Genomic DNA, 18,170 nt, shown 5'->3' with positions numbered 1-18,170 from the left:
AATAGATTTCCCAGAAGCTGAAAGGACTGAAGCCAGGATTCAGAAAGATCAGACTTCAGACTGAGGCGACACCAACTCAAAAGCTGGAGAACTGGGGACGATCTGCAGGCACATGACTATTAATGCCACACAATTCAGAAAGTGTTTTAAATGATCTTCCTTTACTACAAGACAGAAAACACGATGAAACATTTGATGAAAGGTGGGGGTGGGAAGCACCAGGAAAGGACACAAATCACTGAGCCACGCCCAGGGTCTGCTGGGCAGATGGATGCATGTTTTCAGTAAGAAAACCAGTACAAAAGCTCCAGCCAGGACCTGGCTCAGAGTGGACCCTGGATGTTTGCTTTCCCCTTAGGAAGAGAGCCACGCACGTGAACAGCCTCTTTATTGTTTTATTTCCACATGGCCTGAATTTGATTTAACTCTGCATCTTCCTCCTCAATAAGGCTGATATATATCATTGGTTGCTTAATGGTCCTTCAAGCAATGAGGCCTTTATTAAATAGCAGCGTGATGCCCAGGCGCTCAGGATGCAGCAGCATACAAATCTCTCCCTGCTGTGCTGGTGAGGACAGCTCTCGGCTTCCCCCCTGGGCCTCCATGTCTGCTTGGAAGGAGACTCAGGAAAGGGGACGTTATTGCCCAGAGAGACACTGGAGATGCCCCCTTCCATGACTGGATGCCCAGAAACACCTCTTCTGGTCCCTCCCTTTTCAGAAGGAAGGACAATGATCCGTGGGAAGAAGAGACACCAGCGAGCCAGTCCAATCCCCAGCATTCCCAAGTTACAGCACAGGACAAAGGACAATGTACTTGACAACAAAGACCTGGGTGTGAGTTCTGGCTTTGTCACTTTTCAGCGGTATGACTGGGACAATTGCTTTGGTCAATCCAGGTCTTTGTTACCTGATCTGAGAGCGGAGCTAAAGACAGATGCCCTTACTTGCCACAGGACTGCCAGGAGGCTCAATAAAGCCCTGGTATTTCTGCAATGAGGACTCTTGAATCCTCTTTTACTGGTCTCGACAGACTGACCCAGGCACAGAATGTCATTTCAATGCTTAATTCTGCACCAGGCACTTGCCAGGTGTTAGAAACAGAGGAGGAGGCAACTCTTCCTGCCAGTAAGGAAGGTTTCTCCACTTCTAGCTCATCACCTCCACCCCTAAAGACACCTCCCACCCCAGCTGGAGCTTTCCTATCTACACATCTGATTTTTCACATACATGCACGCACACACGCATGCACAACCTGTCTAAACCCTTTCTTCCAGGGACTTCCCAGAGCTCTCTGTGCAGCTCAGCTCTCTCTCACTTGGTTCCTGCATCCTTTTCAGGTTCCTTCCCACACTCTCCTATCCCGGACTCCAGGTAGAGTAAACTGTGTGCAATCTCCCTCATGCCCGGTGTTCCAGCTTGTCACGGCGCCACCATCCCAGCTGAGTGCTGTTTCTGCCTCCGTTGCCTGAATCCTGGCTCACCCCTGCCTCACTCAGAGGCCTTCCTAGAAGAGGCCTCTCTGAGCCCTGAATCTGAGCCAGCTGCCCCTCCTCTTGTCCTGTTCTTGCTCACTGCTGCACTATATCATCTTGACTGTACACTGGGAGCTCCCTGAGCACAGGGCCCCATGGGGCACCATGCCTGTGTTTGCCCAGTGTTTGGGCCCATGCACAAAAGCAGGGCTGAGGAAATGTTTGGACAATTGATGAAAAAATTATTCCAGCCAATATTTATCAAAATCTGATTATACAATAGGTCAGGCATTGTGCCCTGGAGTGTGAAGATCCAATAATAAACAACACTAAGCAAGACAGATGGGGTCCCTGCACTGGCTGAATTTAAAATCTGGTATGAGGGGCTGGAACAAGAAATAAAAAATAAAGCTGATTCATGCTGTGAAAGGGAAACACCAAGAAAGAACACAGAAGAAACAAAGAGGGAACAAAGAAGCAGGGACGGCTTCCTGGAAAAAGTGAAGTTTAAACTGACACCTAGAGAGGAAGTTGCAGGCAGGAAGAAAGAGGAAGATCAATGTGGTCTATTTAAACCAAACAACACCTCACCATTCTGGACTCAGGCTGTCTCATTTATCCAGAAAGTAGCTGGAACCCAGAAAGAAAGCTGACAAGTATTTAATGGCCAAAATGTGTCAAAAAGGGATCCAAGGACCGCCCTGCCTCAGCCTCTGGAGTGGCTGTGATGACAGGCCTGTGCCCAACTTGGAATATTTTTATACTTACGCTTTAATCTATAACAAGTGGCACAGCCATAACAAAAATTAGTTATTGTATAATATTTACATATTGTCATAATAAAAGGATTTAAGTTAGGAATTGAGAAATAGTCTATTGGAGAAACAAATACCAGATTATTCTAGTTCTGGGTGATTTTATATTTACAATAATAATTTCCTGGCAGATGGAAGTTGAGTGACTTATTTCAACAAGCCAGTATGTATTGTTCCCTTTGACACACTTGATAATCAAAAGACCTTGTTGATCTAGTAGGTTTCTAGATCTAAATAGCGACTAATTTTACATCTAATAGATAACTGGGGGTAGGAAACCTTTAATTTTTTTTAAATCCCTCTTCATTATTAGTGCAGTGGCGACATCTGAAGCTTCGTATTGCAATTCAATGACTTCTTGGAAGGTCACCATGCTAGGATATTTCTGAATTCCAAGTTGAAATCAACAAGTCTTCATTATAATACTATGTAAATATTATTTAATAATTAATTCATTTATCCAATCCATTATAACAAATAGTAGACTCACTAAACTAATATTTTTCCCAGAGGAAGGGTCACCTTTTTCTGCTATATGCAAAAGGACAGTATGGGCCAGTACCAGCCCTGGTTCAGGAACAGAGACAGTGTCTGATACCATCTTTCCCCCCACTGCTTTGCACAGGCTTTGGGTGACACAGACATTCAACACATATTTGTTGAAGAAGAACGAAGATCTTCAAGGTCTCAGAATTTAAGTTTGCATATGTATGTTTTATCTCACCGTACTTTCTAGAAATACTTCTGCTCATTATAGTGGAACGGTATTGCATCCAGGCTTACAGCAACAGTCTCCAGTGACCAGCTGAAGCTTATTAAGCTGTCACACAGCCAGGACCATCTGCCCCTCCCTTTGTTCCCTAGACACACAGAGAACTTTTTTCCAACAAGAACGCCTTAGGAGCAAGAAGTTTTCACAGCTATAACATATCATTAGAGGAACATCTTTGCCATGTGCCAAGGGAGTCATAAAGTTGAGTAATTTCTGAGAAAACGTCATGAAAAATCCAGTAAGATGGTAAAGCTTTATGTAAGTAGTCTCAGAGACTCCTTGAGAAAGGGACAAGTGCACAGGCTAAAGAAAGCTATGTTATCATGGAAAATAAACCCCACCAAACCGAAGGCTTTCAAGGACTTACAAACAGCTGGCTCTCTATTTCTGGCTTAATCTTTGCAATGCCAGAGACAGCCATGAGTTCACTGCCTGGAATCCCTTTATGTCACTTCCCTATAAAGAACATAGTCACTTTGAAGGTAGTCCAAAAAAAATAGCACTATAACCATTAGTGATGTGATAGCGTAATTTAATTAGCATTTGTGAATGCTTTCTCTGTACCAGGCATGGGAAGACTCAAAGATGAATAAGACAAGCTCCCTGCTACTGAATATCTTACAGCCTAGGGGAAGAGACAGACTGTCTCAATCAATAACCTTTCCCATCCATCTCCATCCTGTCCCAGGTGACATCACCTTTCCCCTGAGGCCTACGATAGCATTCTCTCCCTGCCTCCACTCTTAAAGCCCTCAGTAACCCATTTTCCATAGGGCACCAGAGTGATCTTCTTAAAAGACAAGCGTAATTATCTTGTTTCCCGTACATGTAGGCAATATTCTGACCTCTGAATGTGGTCTGGCTCCTGAATGCCTGCTGGTAAGAGGAGAATCAAATTGGAAATTCCCATACTAAGCCCAGCTCTCTGAAAGGCCACATCCTTTGTAGGTGAGCTAGAAGAAATCATGCTTTGTCTTGCCCTTGGCTTATGCAAGGGGAAGTAAACACTCTCCCTTCAGTGTCTAATCATAATACCTTCCTGATACAAGTCTAGAGTCAGAATTCCTGCTATGCTTACAACCTGAAAAAGTCTAACACCAAAAAATGTACGTGTTCTGAGTCAGCAGGACCCTCTGAGGCACCTGCACAGAATGAGGACCCTTATTTTAGACCCACACCTCAAAAAATTGCCAGATATTAAAGTTCCAAGAGACATGTTAGATTTAGGTATAACACTTAAATCAGAATTCCACATAGAAAGGACTGAAAGACTGGATGAGAAACAACCCTGAAAAAGAAAATGTATGAAAACTTTCCATAACTGATAGAATATCAAACCTCAGAAACAAAAATGCCAGCATATCCCAAGCAGAATAAATAAAAAGAAATCCTCTCCTAGAAGTGAATTAGTTACACCAAAGACATCAGAGACAAAGAGATTTTAAAAAGCAGCCAAAAAAGAAAACACCTAACTAGCAAATGAAAAATTAGACAGCTGACTTCTCCACAGCAAAAATGGAAATGAGAAAGCATTGGTATTCCTTCAAAGTACTGCTATCACATAACTAACAACACAGAACTGCACAGAACTGTATTTCAAGACAGAGGACAAAATAAAGGTAATTTGGACAAATAAAAACTGATAGAGAGCCGGGCGTGGTGGCGCACGCCTATAATCCCAGCACTCAGGAGGCTGAGGTAGGAGGATCGTTGCGAGTTCAAGACCAGCCTGGGTTACAAAGTGAGCTCAAGACCAGCTCAAACTACACAGCAAGACCCTATCTCAAAAAGACAAAAAAAAAAAAAAAACCTGATAGAGTGTATTACAAATAGTATCTCACTAAAGTAACTTCTAAAATTATTTCCAAGAGAAAGAAAATGATTTCTTGAGGAAGGTCTGAGTTGTAAAATAAAATAATAAAGCAAATAGTAAATGTAGATAAATCTAAAAGACACTGAAACTATACAAAATATAATAATAAGCTAGCTTTTGAAGTTTAAATATAAGGATGAAATAAACTAGAACTAAAATGTTGCTTAACAAAAACATACATTTTCTCTTCAACATTATACATACATATTAAATGTTCTGGGCTAAAATCTTAGATGAGTAAAAATTAAACACAACTTCTATAATAGTACAGGGAGAAATCAAAAAAGAAAAAAACAAGTTAAAAGATACATGACATTCACAATCATCTAGGGAAACATTAGCATAAGTCTTCAGTTAATGAATAGGTAAGATAAAAAATTCAAGCTATAAGATTTGTATAATGTATTTCACAAGTCACTCTAACATGCACATGTAAAGTATTAAAATTCAATGCCTAGAGAATGCACGTTCTCAATTTGTAAAAATTATCCATATATATGGCCATGAAGCAAAAAAATGCAAAACAGAAGGAGAAGGAAGAAGAAGGGAAAAAAGACAGACAGCAAGAGAGAGGAAGAAAAGAAAGAATATCCTATAACCACAACGTGATTAAAATAGAAATTAATAACAAAAAATAAATAGAAATTAACACATGTCTAGAAAATTAATGTAAAAGATACAAATTCTTTTTTTTTTTTTTTTGTACCAGAAATCAAACTCAGGACCTTCTGCTTGCCAAGCAAGGTGCTGTGCCACTGAGCTGTATCCCCAGCTTTAAAAGATACAAACTAAATAACCCATGGGTCAAAAAAAAAATCTTCAGTCTGAGGATGTGACTCCGTGGTAGAGTTCTTGTCTTGCATGCACAAGGGCCTAGGTTCGATCCCTAGCACTACCAAAAAGAAAGAAAGAAAGAAAAAGAAATCTTCATGAAAACATAAAATACATAGAACTAAAAGGTGATTTTTTTAAAAACTACATGCTGGGTGTGGGTACAGGTGTCCAGAGAGCTTGAATACCAGTACCAGTCAATATGGTGACACACAACTAACAACAGGGGACACTGAACTTGAGTCCTAAAGCTATTTCAAATTGCCACCAAGGAAACAAGCACTATTCCATGAGAGCTGGCTGAGCGTATGACAGTTTAAACAGTTTTACTGAAATATAATTTACATACTATATAATTCACTCAGGTAAAGCATACAATTCAAAGGTCTTTAACGTATTCATAGAGTTATGCTAACAACATCTGACTCATTTTTAGGACACTTTTATCACCTCCAAAAAGAAATCCTATACCCAGCAACAGTCACTCCCCACTTCCCCAACCAAAATTCTCCCCGACCCATACCTGTAGGATACCACTAACTTACTTTCGATCTCTACATATTGCCCTATTCTGAACATTTAATGCTAGTTAAATCACATACTACGTGATCTTTTGTGACTGGCTTATTTCATGTAGTATAATGTTTTTCAAGATTTATCCATATTATAGTATGTATCAGTACTTCATTCCTTTTAACAGCTGAATAATGTTCCATTGCCTGGATATACCACATCTTAATTATATATCAGTTGGTGGACATCTGAGTGATTTACACTTTGGGCTATTATGAATAATGGTGCTATCAGTACAAGTTTTTGTGTGAACGTATGTATTTCTCTTGGGTATACAGCAAAGAATGAACTATGAGGATGTTGTAATGTTTTGCATCTGGAGGAATAGCCTGTTTCTCAAAATGGTTGCATCATTTTACGTTCCCCACCAAGAATACACAAAGGTTCTAATTTCTCCACATACTTGGCTATCTGTTTTATTTTTTACGAACATCCTCATAGGTATAAAGTCATTTTATGGGTTTTCAGTTCCCTAAAATGTAATGATGTCATGACATTTTAATACAGCTCCTAATGTATCCTATTTATTACCCAGACATATTTTTTTAAACTCTAAAAAATAACGTATTGAATCATTTAGCAATTTCATTGTCAAATCATATATGAAATATTTAAGCCCTTTCTTCGGGGATAAGGAAAGGAGTTAGAAGTGGACGTGTCAAGGATAAAGAGAAAATCAAGCATGCCTACTGAATACATAATTTGAAAATTAAAGAATTATTTTACATTTTGACATGACGGCTTCAATTTAGAGGCAATGACTACACTAAGAGTTCTACTAAAAATGTCCTGCTCTGAACTATGATTGCAATCAAGTATTTGATGAGGACAGGACCCAGAGATCAGAAGAGACCTGTGTGTTCCACTTTCTTTGCCAGAATTTGTCATTATATTCTTCAAAGTTAAGTACTTACAGGTAGGAACTCATACACTGAGAGCTGAATATAAGTTGTTAAAACTTACTTGGAAAGCAAGTTAGCAAGACATTCCAAAAGCGTTAGATGCCCGTGCCCTGGGGCCCACTGATTTCCCTTTTGGAAAGTTGTCTTGTACGTGTACCTACTCCCTAAGATGAACATAAACATCATGTACTGTAAACATTAAAAAAAATATGAAGCCAAGCATAGTAGTGTATACCTATAATCCCAGCACACAGGAGGCTGAGGCAGGACAATCATTACAAGTTCAAGACCATAGTAAGTTCAAGGTCAACCTGAACTATATAGTGAGACCCAGTCTCAAAAACAAACAAATAAACAAAAATACAAAATAATACAAAATCTAGGAAAGGAAGTATTCCAGAATAGTTTTTAATAAAGGACTAAATGTAAGCATTTAATAATAGAAAAAATAAGAAGTACATCCCACTGGATACATATTTTGCAGCAATTAAAGTAATGATTATGAAAAGCATAGCAAAGGAAAAGGTTTAAACTACAATGCAGGGATTACTATTAACATCATAAAACTATATCAGTTTTATAAAACATAAAAACATATACCCAGAAAATGTTCTATCTTTTGCCCCTTCCTTCCTACTCTCTTATATCCCTTCCTCCCTCCCTCCCATTTTTTCTGCTGGGCGTGAAACCCAGGGCCTCACACATGAAAGACAGGTGCTCTATCACTGAGTTACACACCAGGACTTTCCAGGATAAATTCTAGAAATAAATCCAGCAACATGAAAACAGTCATCGCATCTTGACGAGGGTTATAAATGTTTTTTTATGTTTTTTTTCCTAATTGTGAATACTTTAAGCAATACATAAAGATGATATAAATGACAAGTGTGTTTTTTTTTAAACAAAACTAACAAGCAGGCTCAAAGCCCACTTCCGCACTGAATGACTTTAGTAAACACTAACTTTCGATGGTCTTATTTCTAAGGAGCCAGGACCTTAGGATAGGTGATGTAGTCCACTAGGGTGGGATGTGGTATGAGAGCTGGGAGAGCTCGCCTCTCACCTTTCACCGTATCTCTTAAACCTCTGGAGAGTGGAGGAGTTGAAACAAATGAACACCGACCCTACACTGACTTTGCCACACATAACACTTACAAGACTGAAATGGGACAACAACACAAGCGACGTAATAAGTGGTGGGCAGTAAACCCAAATCTTAGTCCATGTCACACTCACATCGGTAAAACAGAAATAACAACATCTGCCACTTTACTGCACGAAATCACAGTCAAGCAAGGTAAATGAGTGAAAATTTCATATAAAATACCCAGTTCCATGGAAATGCAAGACCCTAAGGCTCTCCACACAGCTTGATGCACTACACGTTTCACAGCACCTGAAGATAGCATTGTGGGTTTCTCTGCCCTTTTAGATTAACAAGTCAATAATAATTAAGGCTGCTTTCAGTGAATGAGCAAGAAAAATATTAATGATAACATCGTAAAAGAGAAATGTTAGAAATTTAAATGAAGAACAGAGAAAGGGGCCGGGGATATAGCTCAGTGGTGTAAGCGCCTACCTGGCAAGCGCAAGGTCCTGAGTTTGATTCCTGGTACCAAAAAAAAAAAAAAAACAGAGGAAAAATGTTTACAATACATATGAGATAAAATTTGTCTATACTTACATACAACTTATAGCTTGTATCTACACACAATAGCTTCGTCGTGGTCATCACAGCTTACTGAGCAGTCTGGTTTGTGTTTTTTACACCCACAGGGCAAGAGTGCATTGCCCCAGGCCTCCTGAAGTTGGCCATGGCTGCCTAATTCGCTTTGGTGGATGAAATGTGAGCATCAGTGATGTGTCATTCCTGAGGAGTAGTTTTAAAGGTTATTGGGGGGCTGGGGATTTAGCTCAAGGGCAAAAGCGCCTGCCTGGCAAGTGCAAGGTCGTGAGTTCGGTCCCCGGTACCGGAGAAAAACAAAAAAAAACAAACAAACAAATAAAGGTTATCGGTGCCCTTTCTCTTGGTGATTCAAGGAAGCAGATGTCAAGTGGAGGCCTGGAGCTCTGAATAACCAAGCTGATGAGAAGCCCCTGCTTTACCAACGCACACTGGATCCACAGCATGAGCAAGAAAAAAACTCTTGCTGTATTAAGCCACTAAGCTATGCTGTGGTTCCTGTTACTTGTCCAGAAAATTGTCCAACCTCACTTTTTTTAATCCCCAATAAGCACAGTATTAACACAAAGAGGAATAAAAGCACTCAATGAGCATAAAGCGCAAGATACAACTACCAGCCACAGATATGCTGAAGGACTTACTTAAAAAGTAAAGCTGTACCTAGGGCAGACTGCACAGGAGATAAACAGCCCTAGTCTTAAAGCTTCATTAAGCATAAGAGAGTTTTATTCAGATGACAGAGAAGCAGATGGGAGAAGAGAAGGAGCCGCCGGAAATGCCTGCTGGGGTTCACAGAGCATTTATAAAAATTACTAGATAATGGTTCACAACCAGCCAGGGAAACAAACATGTACACAAACAGCAGCAGAGGCAGCTGCGAAGACAAGGCACCACTTGATGTGAGCTGGAAGGGGCGGTGTGAGTCCATCTGGACCAGAGGAACGTGATCGTTGTTCTCTCCAGCAAGACAACGATTTTGTGGAGGGATCTCGGGACATGACTCAGCTTCAGAGCAGCATTCACAGGAAAAGGGGGTTCAAAACTAACTAAGGAATAGCAAGGTTAATTGCCTGTTCACACTATCAACATTCTGCTATAAAAGATAATTGAGGTGTCAGGACTTCATCAGAGGGAAAACCAAAATATATTCTTACCCAAGTGCCAGGCACTTCAAAATTTTTTACGATTTAAACCTCAGAATAATCCTAGCAAATAGTTCATTCCCACCCCTTGGTCTGTTTGCTGGCTTGTTTGTTTGTTTGTTCTCAGTTCTGGGATCAAACCCAGGGCTTTGGGACACTATGCCTCACAGCCCAAGACTCAAATGCACATTTTCCATGTTCTGGGAGAGTGCTGAAAATAAGAAGCAAATAAATCAGCTCAGGAAATTCACATCTCCTCCATTTCATGTACTGCAATCTAAATTCTGCCTTGTGAAGTAGCCACCTTATTTGCTTTGTGAACCCAAAGTCAAGACACAGATGTCACTTAACGTTTAAATAAGTAAATGAGTTTCCAGTGGTGATGTGTGAACGTGATACACAAAAGCACTAGATGGGCATCAAGTCCAAAATGGAGGCTTTAAAAATCCAGTTAGACTCCTGGAACTTTAAAAGCTTAATTGATTTTAAAAGAAGAAACTTTAAATTAGCATAATTTTAAAATGTTTAGGGCTGGGGATATAGCTCAGCGGCACGAGCACCTGTCTGGTAAGCGCAAGGTGCTGAGTTCGATTCCTGGTACAAAAAAAAATAAAATGTTTACTACTAGGCCACATCAAGTTGATGTTTACCCCAAATGTAACTGTTCCTTATGTGTATTTTGTTTTGCTGCTATGGGACTGGGAATGTAGCTTAGTGGTAAGATTCTGGATTCAATCCCAGAACTGCCAAAAAGACAGAACAAAACAAAAATAAAGGGATGTTATCTGCTGTATAGAGCCCAACTCTACCCTGGCATAAGTAGATCACAAAATATTTGTTAAATGAGTCAAAATAAACTGTTCTTATCTGTTCAGATTAACAAGTAACCTATCTACGCAAATTTAAGTCTCTGATAATTTTTTCTTCCAGTTAAAATAGATCAAATAACCAATGTCTGCACCTACCCAATAGGAGAAGAATTAACATTGACTGAACACCAATGGTGTGTGGGTGAAGGCAATGTTTGTATGCATACATTCTTCACATAACCTCAGAATAATTCTGCAAGGTGTCACTGTCACTAATCAAGAAACTGAGGCTCTGGGAAATTCTGTATTAAATCAGTCTAGGAACACAGCACTTAGTGGCAAGCATTTTAACCTGTTAGCAGCTTGATTTCAAAGCCCACACCAACTCCAGGATTCGACACTTAAAATGGCCAATTACTTTTACAATACGTTCTTTCCAAGGAATAGATTTTAAAGGAAAATAAGAGGTATGAGTGAATTTTTGCATTCAAAAGTCAGCCGATACAAAACAAGTCTCTAAGATTTTACCAAAATTGAGGCACAATACATGGTGTTTACAACATGGAAAATAGCTCTAGCAGCTACCACACCTGCTAAAATAATTAATTTGTAGTGTAGACTTTGAATATGAACCCTGGAATTTACTGTCTCTTTAAAGAACTGTTTAAGAGCTTAGCGTGGATTCATGAAACTTTTATACATACTGTTCTAATAACAGTGGTGGTGAATTTTGATTTTTATGTTATGACAAGTTCAACATGCAAAGGAAAAATTCTAGTGGATTAGATGTTAAAATAACATGCCCACTGAGGGAGAATATTTGAAGGAGTAGGGAATAAACCATTCTTAAACACAACGCTCTTTTCAAAAACTAGGGCATAAATTGTGATGACTATCTTTAAAACTAGAAGGGTAGGGGAGGTTAGAGCCCCACCCACCCACCCAACCTTTCATCTTATGGCAGTATACTCTGCCTTCTTCCAGAAGGAATCTGAGACAGTGACTCAAATCTCAGGCTCACATTCCATCGAGGGGCAATGCAACTCGGCTTCTCCAGTGGCACAGAAGTCCCTTCTGCACAGTAGCAAACGGGACCTGGAAGACACAGGCACCAAATGCTCACCCTGCCAGGCAGGATACATTTCAATGTGTTTTATTTAAGTCCTGTTTTGCGATATTGCTCTGCTCGTTCTGCGTGACTCCACTGTCATTTGAGAGTTATGGGTCAGATGAAGGCTAAGCCGTGGAGAATTATAAAGTATACTTTAAATAGAGTTTTGGAACAAAATACACTGCTGTCTGAACCCTGTCTCTTGTTTATTTGCTGGGCCTGCCTCCGTTTCTTCAGTTGTTACCTGTGGGAGAAGAGAAGGATGATGCTGAGGAAGATGGAATACCTCCTCACAGCATGGGTGGGGCAATGAAGATGGTATAGGATTGTATGCTGGCTAGAAGCGTGGGGCCCAGACAGCTCTACCACTTGTCACCTGTGTGGCCTTGGACTGGCCCTGTACCAACCTCTTTCTAGCCTCAGTTTCTTCATCTGGAAATAGGGTCTGACTCAGAGGGTGGTTGTGACGATGAAATAATTCATATTAAATGCTCAATACAGTTTTTAATGAGCATAAACAGTACAATGTCTAGCACATATGGGTTTTTTTCTTTTTTAGTACTGGAGATTGAAGGCAGGGTTTTTGCACTGAGCTACACCTCCAGCCTTTTGTTTTGTTTTTTTTGTTGAGACAAGGTATAAGTTGCTAAATTGACCAGGCTGGTCTTGAATTAGCAAACCTCCTGCCTCAGTATCCCAGAGTGCTGGGATTATAGGCATGTGCTGGACTCAGGTCAGATTTTTAATAAACAGTAGCTAATATTATACATTACAGTAAATGTGCATGTTCTAAAGAAAAGCTGGATAAATAAGAAAAGAACATGTGACTTGCAGTCTCCCAAACAAAGAGTGTATACTGTAAAAGAGCTCAGGACAGGAGCTTATGCAAATGCACTAACAAAGATCCCACTATCAAATTTTTCAGAGCCCTCATTCATGTTAGCTGGTGTCCATGGCACCGCTGTGCACACATACACAACCTACATCTCCAAGGAGGGCGGCTCACAACAATAGTGGCATCTATTCTCCATGGTGTCTTTTCTCCGAGGTTTTCTCTAATGAGGGTAGCAAAAATTGCAAGAGAATATGCAGGGGCTGGGGAGAGAAATCCACATGACTAGAAGAGGGCCATCCAACTGCACAAATATGGAGCCTCTACTCTGAACCAGGAAACATCCCCTTTATTGCTGCAACTCTAGCAGTGACTTTGTACACATGACTTTGCTACTGGAGAATAACTGTATTCTTATCTACAAGTTTACAGAGCTACCATCTGCTAATTCTCCCTTTGGGAAACAGACTTGATATCATAGATACTGTTGAATTAGACCTGCCTAGAATGGATAGGACCGAAAACTAAATTGTCAGAGAGTTGGCGGGAGACAGAAGGAGACTAGGTAAGGAAAGCTGGGTCTATATATGGCAAGCAATCTGTGAGCAAACACAGGAAGCAGCGCAAGCTGCTTGGCATGGCATTCAACATACTCTATGACCTGGCTCCTTCTTTTATTCTCTCAACCTCCGCATGCTCCCTCAGCTGCCAGCATCCCAAACCTGCTAGAACCTGGCCCACACGCCCTGTCTTTGTTCCTGCTCCGTATGGAATGCCTTTGCCCACTAAGCTCCCAGACAAGACTGTAATTTTCCATTTGCAGGTCTGTCCCTCTACCCCGGGAGCCCTTGGGGAGCAGGGAATGCATCCTGTTCCTATCTCTAGCTGCAGCCCCTCGCCTGGGCTCTGCCCACAGAGTCAGCGGGGAACGATGGGAAGAGCACAGAACTGAAGACTGGTCCAATACGGATTCCCTACTTCAAAGGCTGGCTCTGGCCCTCACTAGCTGGATGACCTTGAATAAGATCTGTGTACTTCAATTTTCTCATCTGTGAAATGGGCATAATAAGGCATTTTATTGGGTTGTCTGGAGAATCAAAAATAAATTATGTATGTATAAAGTGCTGAAAAACACACCTGATACAGGGTAAGAATTATGAAGGGTTCACAACTGTAGTTATCCTATTGGTTAAATATGTGAAACTTAAAAAAGTGAAAAAAGAGGGAGACTGTATACTCAGTAGCCAAACAAACTTCTGAATTTGTGGGCTGGCTTAGAGTCCTCATTAAAAATGGACCATGTTGTATAGTCTCGCTATGTACCCATAAAAGGAGATGGAGCTTGCCTCTGGTTGGTGTTTGCGACTTTATTTCCTACCTGGACTACCTACCCACCTCTGTCAAAGCTAGCCTGCCATGCCTGCCTGGCAAGCGTGAGGTCACAAGTTCAACTCCCAGCACAAAAGAAAAAAATCCAGCCAGCCAGGACTGGCAAAATCCACAGCAGCAGCACAACCCGACATGCAAGACACTACTGCTCAGTGCCTTTTGTCCCAGCCCCAAGTGGAAGATCTTGCTCCAAGTTAGAGACGATCTTGTCCAACATGGCCGTCATAACACATGGAGAAACTGAGGACTCGCTCTTGCTCAGTACCTTTGGCTCCACTCCCTAGTAAAAGTTCTTGCTCCAAGAACATCAGTGCTAGAAGTTAGAGGTGATCTTATCCAACATCACTCCCATAACAAATCAGGGAAAGTAATCCCTAGCGAGATTGTGTGTTTACACTTCTTCTAGTACCAGTTTCATACATATGTTACTTATCATGAAATTAATTTTTTAGAATATTATAATAGCCTAAAATAGGAAGGAACTTTAAAGTTTAGTTGAGTACTTTTCAGACTCCATACTCTACAGCAGCAGGGTGACCCACAAGCTCTGTTGCAAGTATTCCGTCACTTATTTGATGAATGTTGAGCACCTATATAATATGCTGGGCATGTCAGGCACCACCCCTACCTTCTGGACTGCACAGACTAATGGGGCAGAGTGATGTTAAGTAAATAACCACACACCTAACAGGAAAGTCTTACTGCTATGAGTGAATTATGTTCAAATATCCCAGAATGAGCATCTCCAAACACACATGAATATGCTTTCAGAGTGGAGAATGTGGCAGACCAGGGGTTGTGGAGGCAGTCACACGTTGGACCCTGAAAACTGCCCATCCCACTGGGCTCACTGGTGCAAGGGTCTCATGTAGGTTATCACTGCCATTACATGGCTGTACCACTAAAAAGACCGGAAACCAATGAACTAGTTCTACTCACCCTCACTGTATGGATAAGCTAAGCCCAGAAGCATTCTGTTTAGCTGTCTTGCTCAAAGTAGTACAGCTATAGATGGAAGACCCTTAAAATTCTGCAATGCTCACACAGGCTCTTTTCCAAGAAAAAGTCCAAATCCCATAGAGTGGCACATAATCTGATCCATTTACTCCTGCAGCCTCATCTCTTATCATCCTACCTCCCACTCTGCTATCCAGCCAGACTGACCTTCATGCAAAGCCCTGCATGTACCTCCGCTTTGCCCACGCCGCTCCTTCTACCAGGGACCCAAAGTCCATGGCCTCTAAATAACTCCAGCCTGTTTTTCGCATTCAGGACTCAACTGGAGTTTACCTCGTCCAAAAAGCCCTTCCGGAAGTGCCTCCAAGCCTCCCACAGCACCAACACCTTCACATATGGAAAGAGAAACACTCATCACATAAAATGTATTCATCCATCCAACAAATATTTATTGAGCGACTTCCACATGCCAAGCACTTTCAAATACAGCAGTAAACAAAACAAAGCCCCTGCCCTCAAGGAGCTTACATTCTGGTAAGGGGAAGAGACAATAAACAAATACATAATATAATGTCAGGTAGTTTAGTGCTATACAAAAATGAACAAGAGTAAGGGCTGGAGACTAGCGGGGCATCATCTCAGAAGGCCTCTGCAGGGAGGTGGCGTTTGATCGGAGATCTGAAGACATGACAGAGGAGTATGCAGTGCAAGTAACTGGAAGACCAGTATTTCTAGAAGCAGCAGTATTGGCCCTGTGATGACTGCAATTATTTCTTTGTGTTTTATTCTCTAGTGAACTACAAGGTCCTTCAAGGCAAGAGTTACAATTTAAGTGTGATTCCCAGGGCCTGGTAGAAATCTTGGCACCACCACGGTGGACATTTACAGAGTGAATAAAGGAATCTGGGCTGGGTTGGCTGAGCCCATCTGGCCTAATGAACAAGATTTAGCCCACCTCTTGTATCTTGTCTTTCACAGGCCTTGTGGAGAAGGACATTCCTTAGCTACTCTTTTGTGTATCGCCTGAGGCCTGACCAAGCCATGATTGTTGGGTTCTGGAGGAAGTCTAGCATAAGCATTGTAAGACCCCGGGTCAATACCAGGTGCTTTGCTGAGATATGCACGAAGGAAGATAACATGATGGCTTACTGGTCAGGTCGCATTCCTATGATAACTGAGTTGTATTGTCCTTGCTAAAACCGTTTGTTTTCTTTTGTTTCTTTTGTTGCTTCCTTTTTTGTTTTTGATTAAAGGTTTCTGGAGGTTGTTATTCGGGGTTCGTTCTTGGGGGTTGTTGGGCCTTGTTCCCGGGTTTTGGGTTTTTTTGTTTTTGTTTTTTTCTTACTTTTCTGATACATCTGTGGGCACCTAGTTCGGGGGACCTGTTCACCCTGGACAGAGTTGGATGAGCAGTTCAACAGGGGCCAAGTTAAGAGCAGATCGTCCTGTGGTCAATCTGCCTGGCCTGACTCCTGTGGCCAGGTTTCTGTGCCTGGATTCTCACTAGAACCTTGCCACTGGCCAGTTCAGTTTCACCTTTCTGGCCTCATATCTCTGGGCCTGAGACCTTGTCTAGAAACCCAGAAACTCTAGAACTAGGAGCCTTCCCTTGCTCCCCAACCCCCAGATTCCCTAGGCATTAAAGTCCTCCCCTAAATCTCACACCCTGAGGTTGAGGGTCCTGATACCTGCAATCAGACTTCCCCACCAGCTAACCCTTACCCATCTAGAAGTTCCCCCAGCCTGATTCTCGATTTCCTTCCAAACCAAATGACTCTTTCCTACCGGGACATTAATATCAGTCCTTTCTAGGGCCATCTCTCTGCAGGTTCCAACTTTGTAAAACTGTTAACATCTACCACAGCCAAGGCACAGGGCTGAGTCCTCGTGTTGCCTGCTTTAATCCCTATTAACCTCAGCCAAACCTCTGGGTCTCCAGCACAGACGACCATAAAATGGAATCTTGACACTCCCCAAAGTACATTAAACAGCCTCAGATGCCAGAGTCAAACAGCTTTACCACTTAGCCCACTGCAACACAAACCTCTGGAAGTCATGAGCGCTTCACTCCAGACCCCAAACGGTTTTAAATGGTTCAAGGATGAGTAACTCATCTCTTTATTTGTCCTGCCATGCACCATTTATTGGCACTTGCTATATGTCCACCCCTGAATCATAAAACACAGTGCCTGAGCTGATGATAATGATGAAGGTGGTGGTGGAGGAAGAGAAAGAGTGTAGTAAAACCAAAAAAAAAAAAAAAAAAGTTATCATTTATTGACTATTTGCACTATACAACACTCGGCAGTAGGTTTTTTAATACTGACAAAGCAGTGAGACAGATGTAGCTGACCTCACTTTCAGAGAGGCTAATGGGCTAAAGAGAAAAGCAACTTACTCAAAGTTTTGCAGTTCAACAGCAGGGCAGAATGAGACCCTTGGTCTGCCTGCCTCCCAAGTACGAACTGTTATCCTTCCCAAGAACCACGCAGTAAATGCTAAACAAATGTAACTTAAATAAAGAGGTGAAGGAGAGCGATTCTGGCTCCGGGGACTCAAAGCTGGTAGAGAAGACAGACAGACGTATAAAGCGGTCTGCATGCTGCAGATTCTACATTATGAGAAGCCAGTGCCGGCGGCTGAAACGCACAGAACTGTAGCGCAGCTACGGGAGGCTAACTTGACCTAGAAGTGATTCTGGGGCTAGGCCTTGATGAGCAGTCTGCAGCAGCCCCGGCCCGCCGACCTGGTTGTTCTGTCCACCCCCCTGCGCCCCGCGGCGGGGCCGGGCCTCACCTCCTTCCACTTGAGCTGGCGGATGCTGATCTTCAGGGCTTCCAGCGAGGTCCTAGCCTTGGAGCTGTCCACGGTGACCGGCCGCGGCTCGTCGGGACCGCGGCCCGTGCTCCGCGTGCAGCCTCGTCCTTTGCCCCTGGGCTTCCCGTGCTGGCCGAGCTCCCGCGTGGGCGCTGGCGCCGGCCTGGGCCTGGACAGGGACGGCGCGGG

At 42.1% G+C, this 18,170-nt stretch overlaps 1 protein-coding gene across 1 annotated transcript in view; it reads right to left on the bottom strand.

Moving 5' to 3' along the window:
• Window positions 1-18,170, bottom strand: part of Ttll11 (tubulin tyrosine ligase-like family member 11) — a gene marked incomplete at its 5' end in the record, with an annotated part of 236,943 nt that extends 218,773 nt beyond the window's left edge. Inside the window, 1 exon segment of the mRNA XM_013513286.1 lies at window positions 17,961-18,170. Coding sequence (XP_013368740.1) covers window positions 17,961-18,170 — 210 coding nt within the window.

The sequence above is a fragment of the Chinchilla lanigera genome, unplaced genomic scaffold (assembly GCF_000276665.1).
Source record: "Chinchilla lanigera isolate Chin_1 unplaced genomic scaffold, ChiLan1.0 scaffold00018, whole genome shotgun sequence".
In the NCBI taxonomy this organism is placed as follows: Eukaryota; Metazoa; Chordata; class Mammalia; order Rodentia; family Chinchillidae; genus Chinchilla; species Chinchilla lanigera.
The sequence above is the reverse complement of the archived record's forward strand: the minus strand, read 5'-3'. Positions and strand labels throughout refer to the sequence as shown.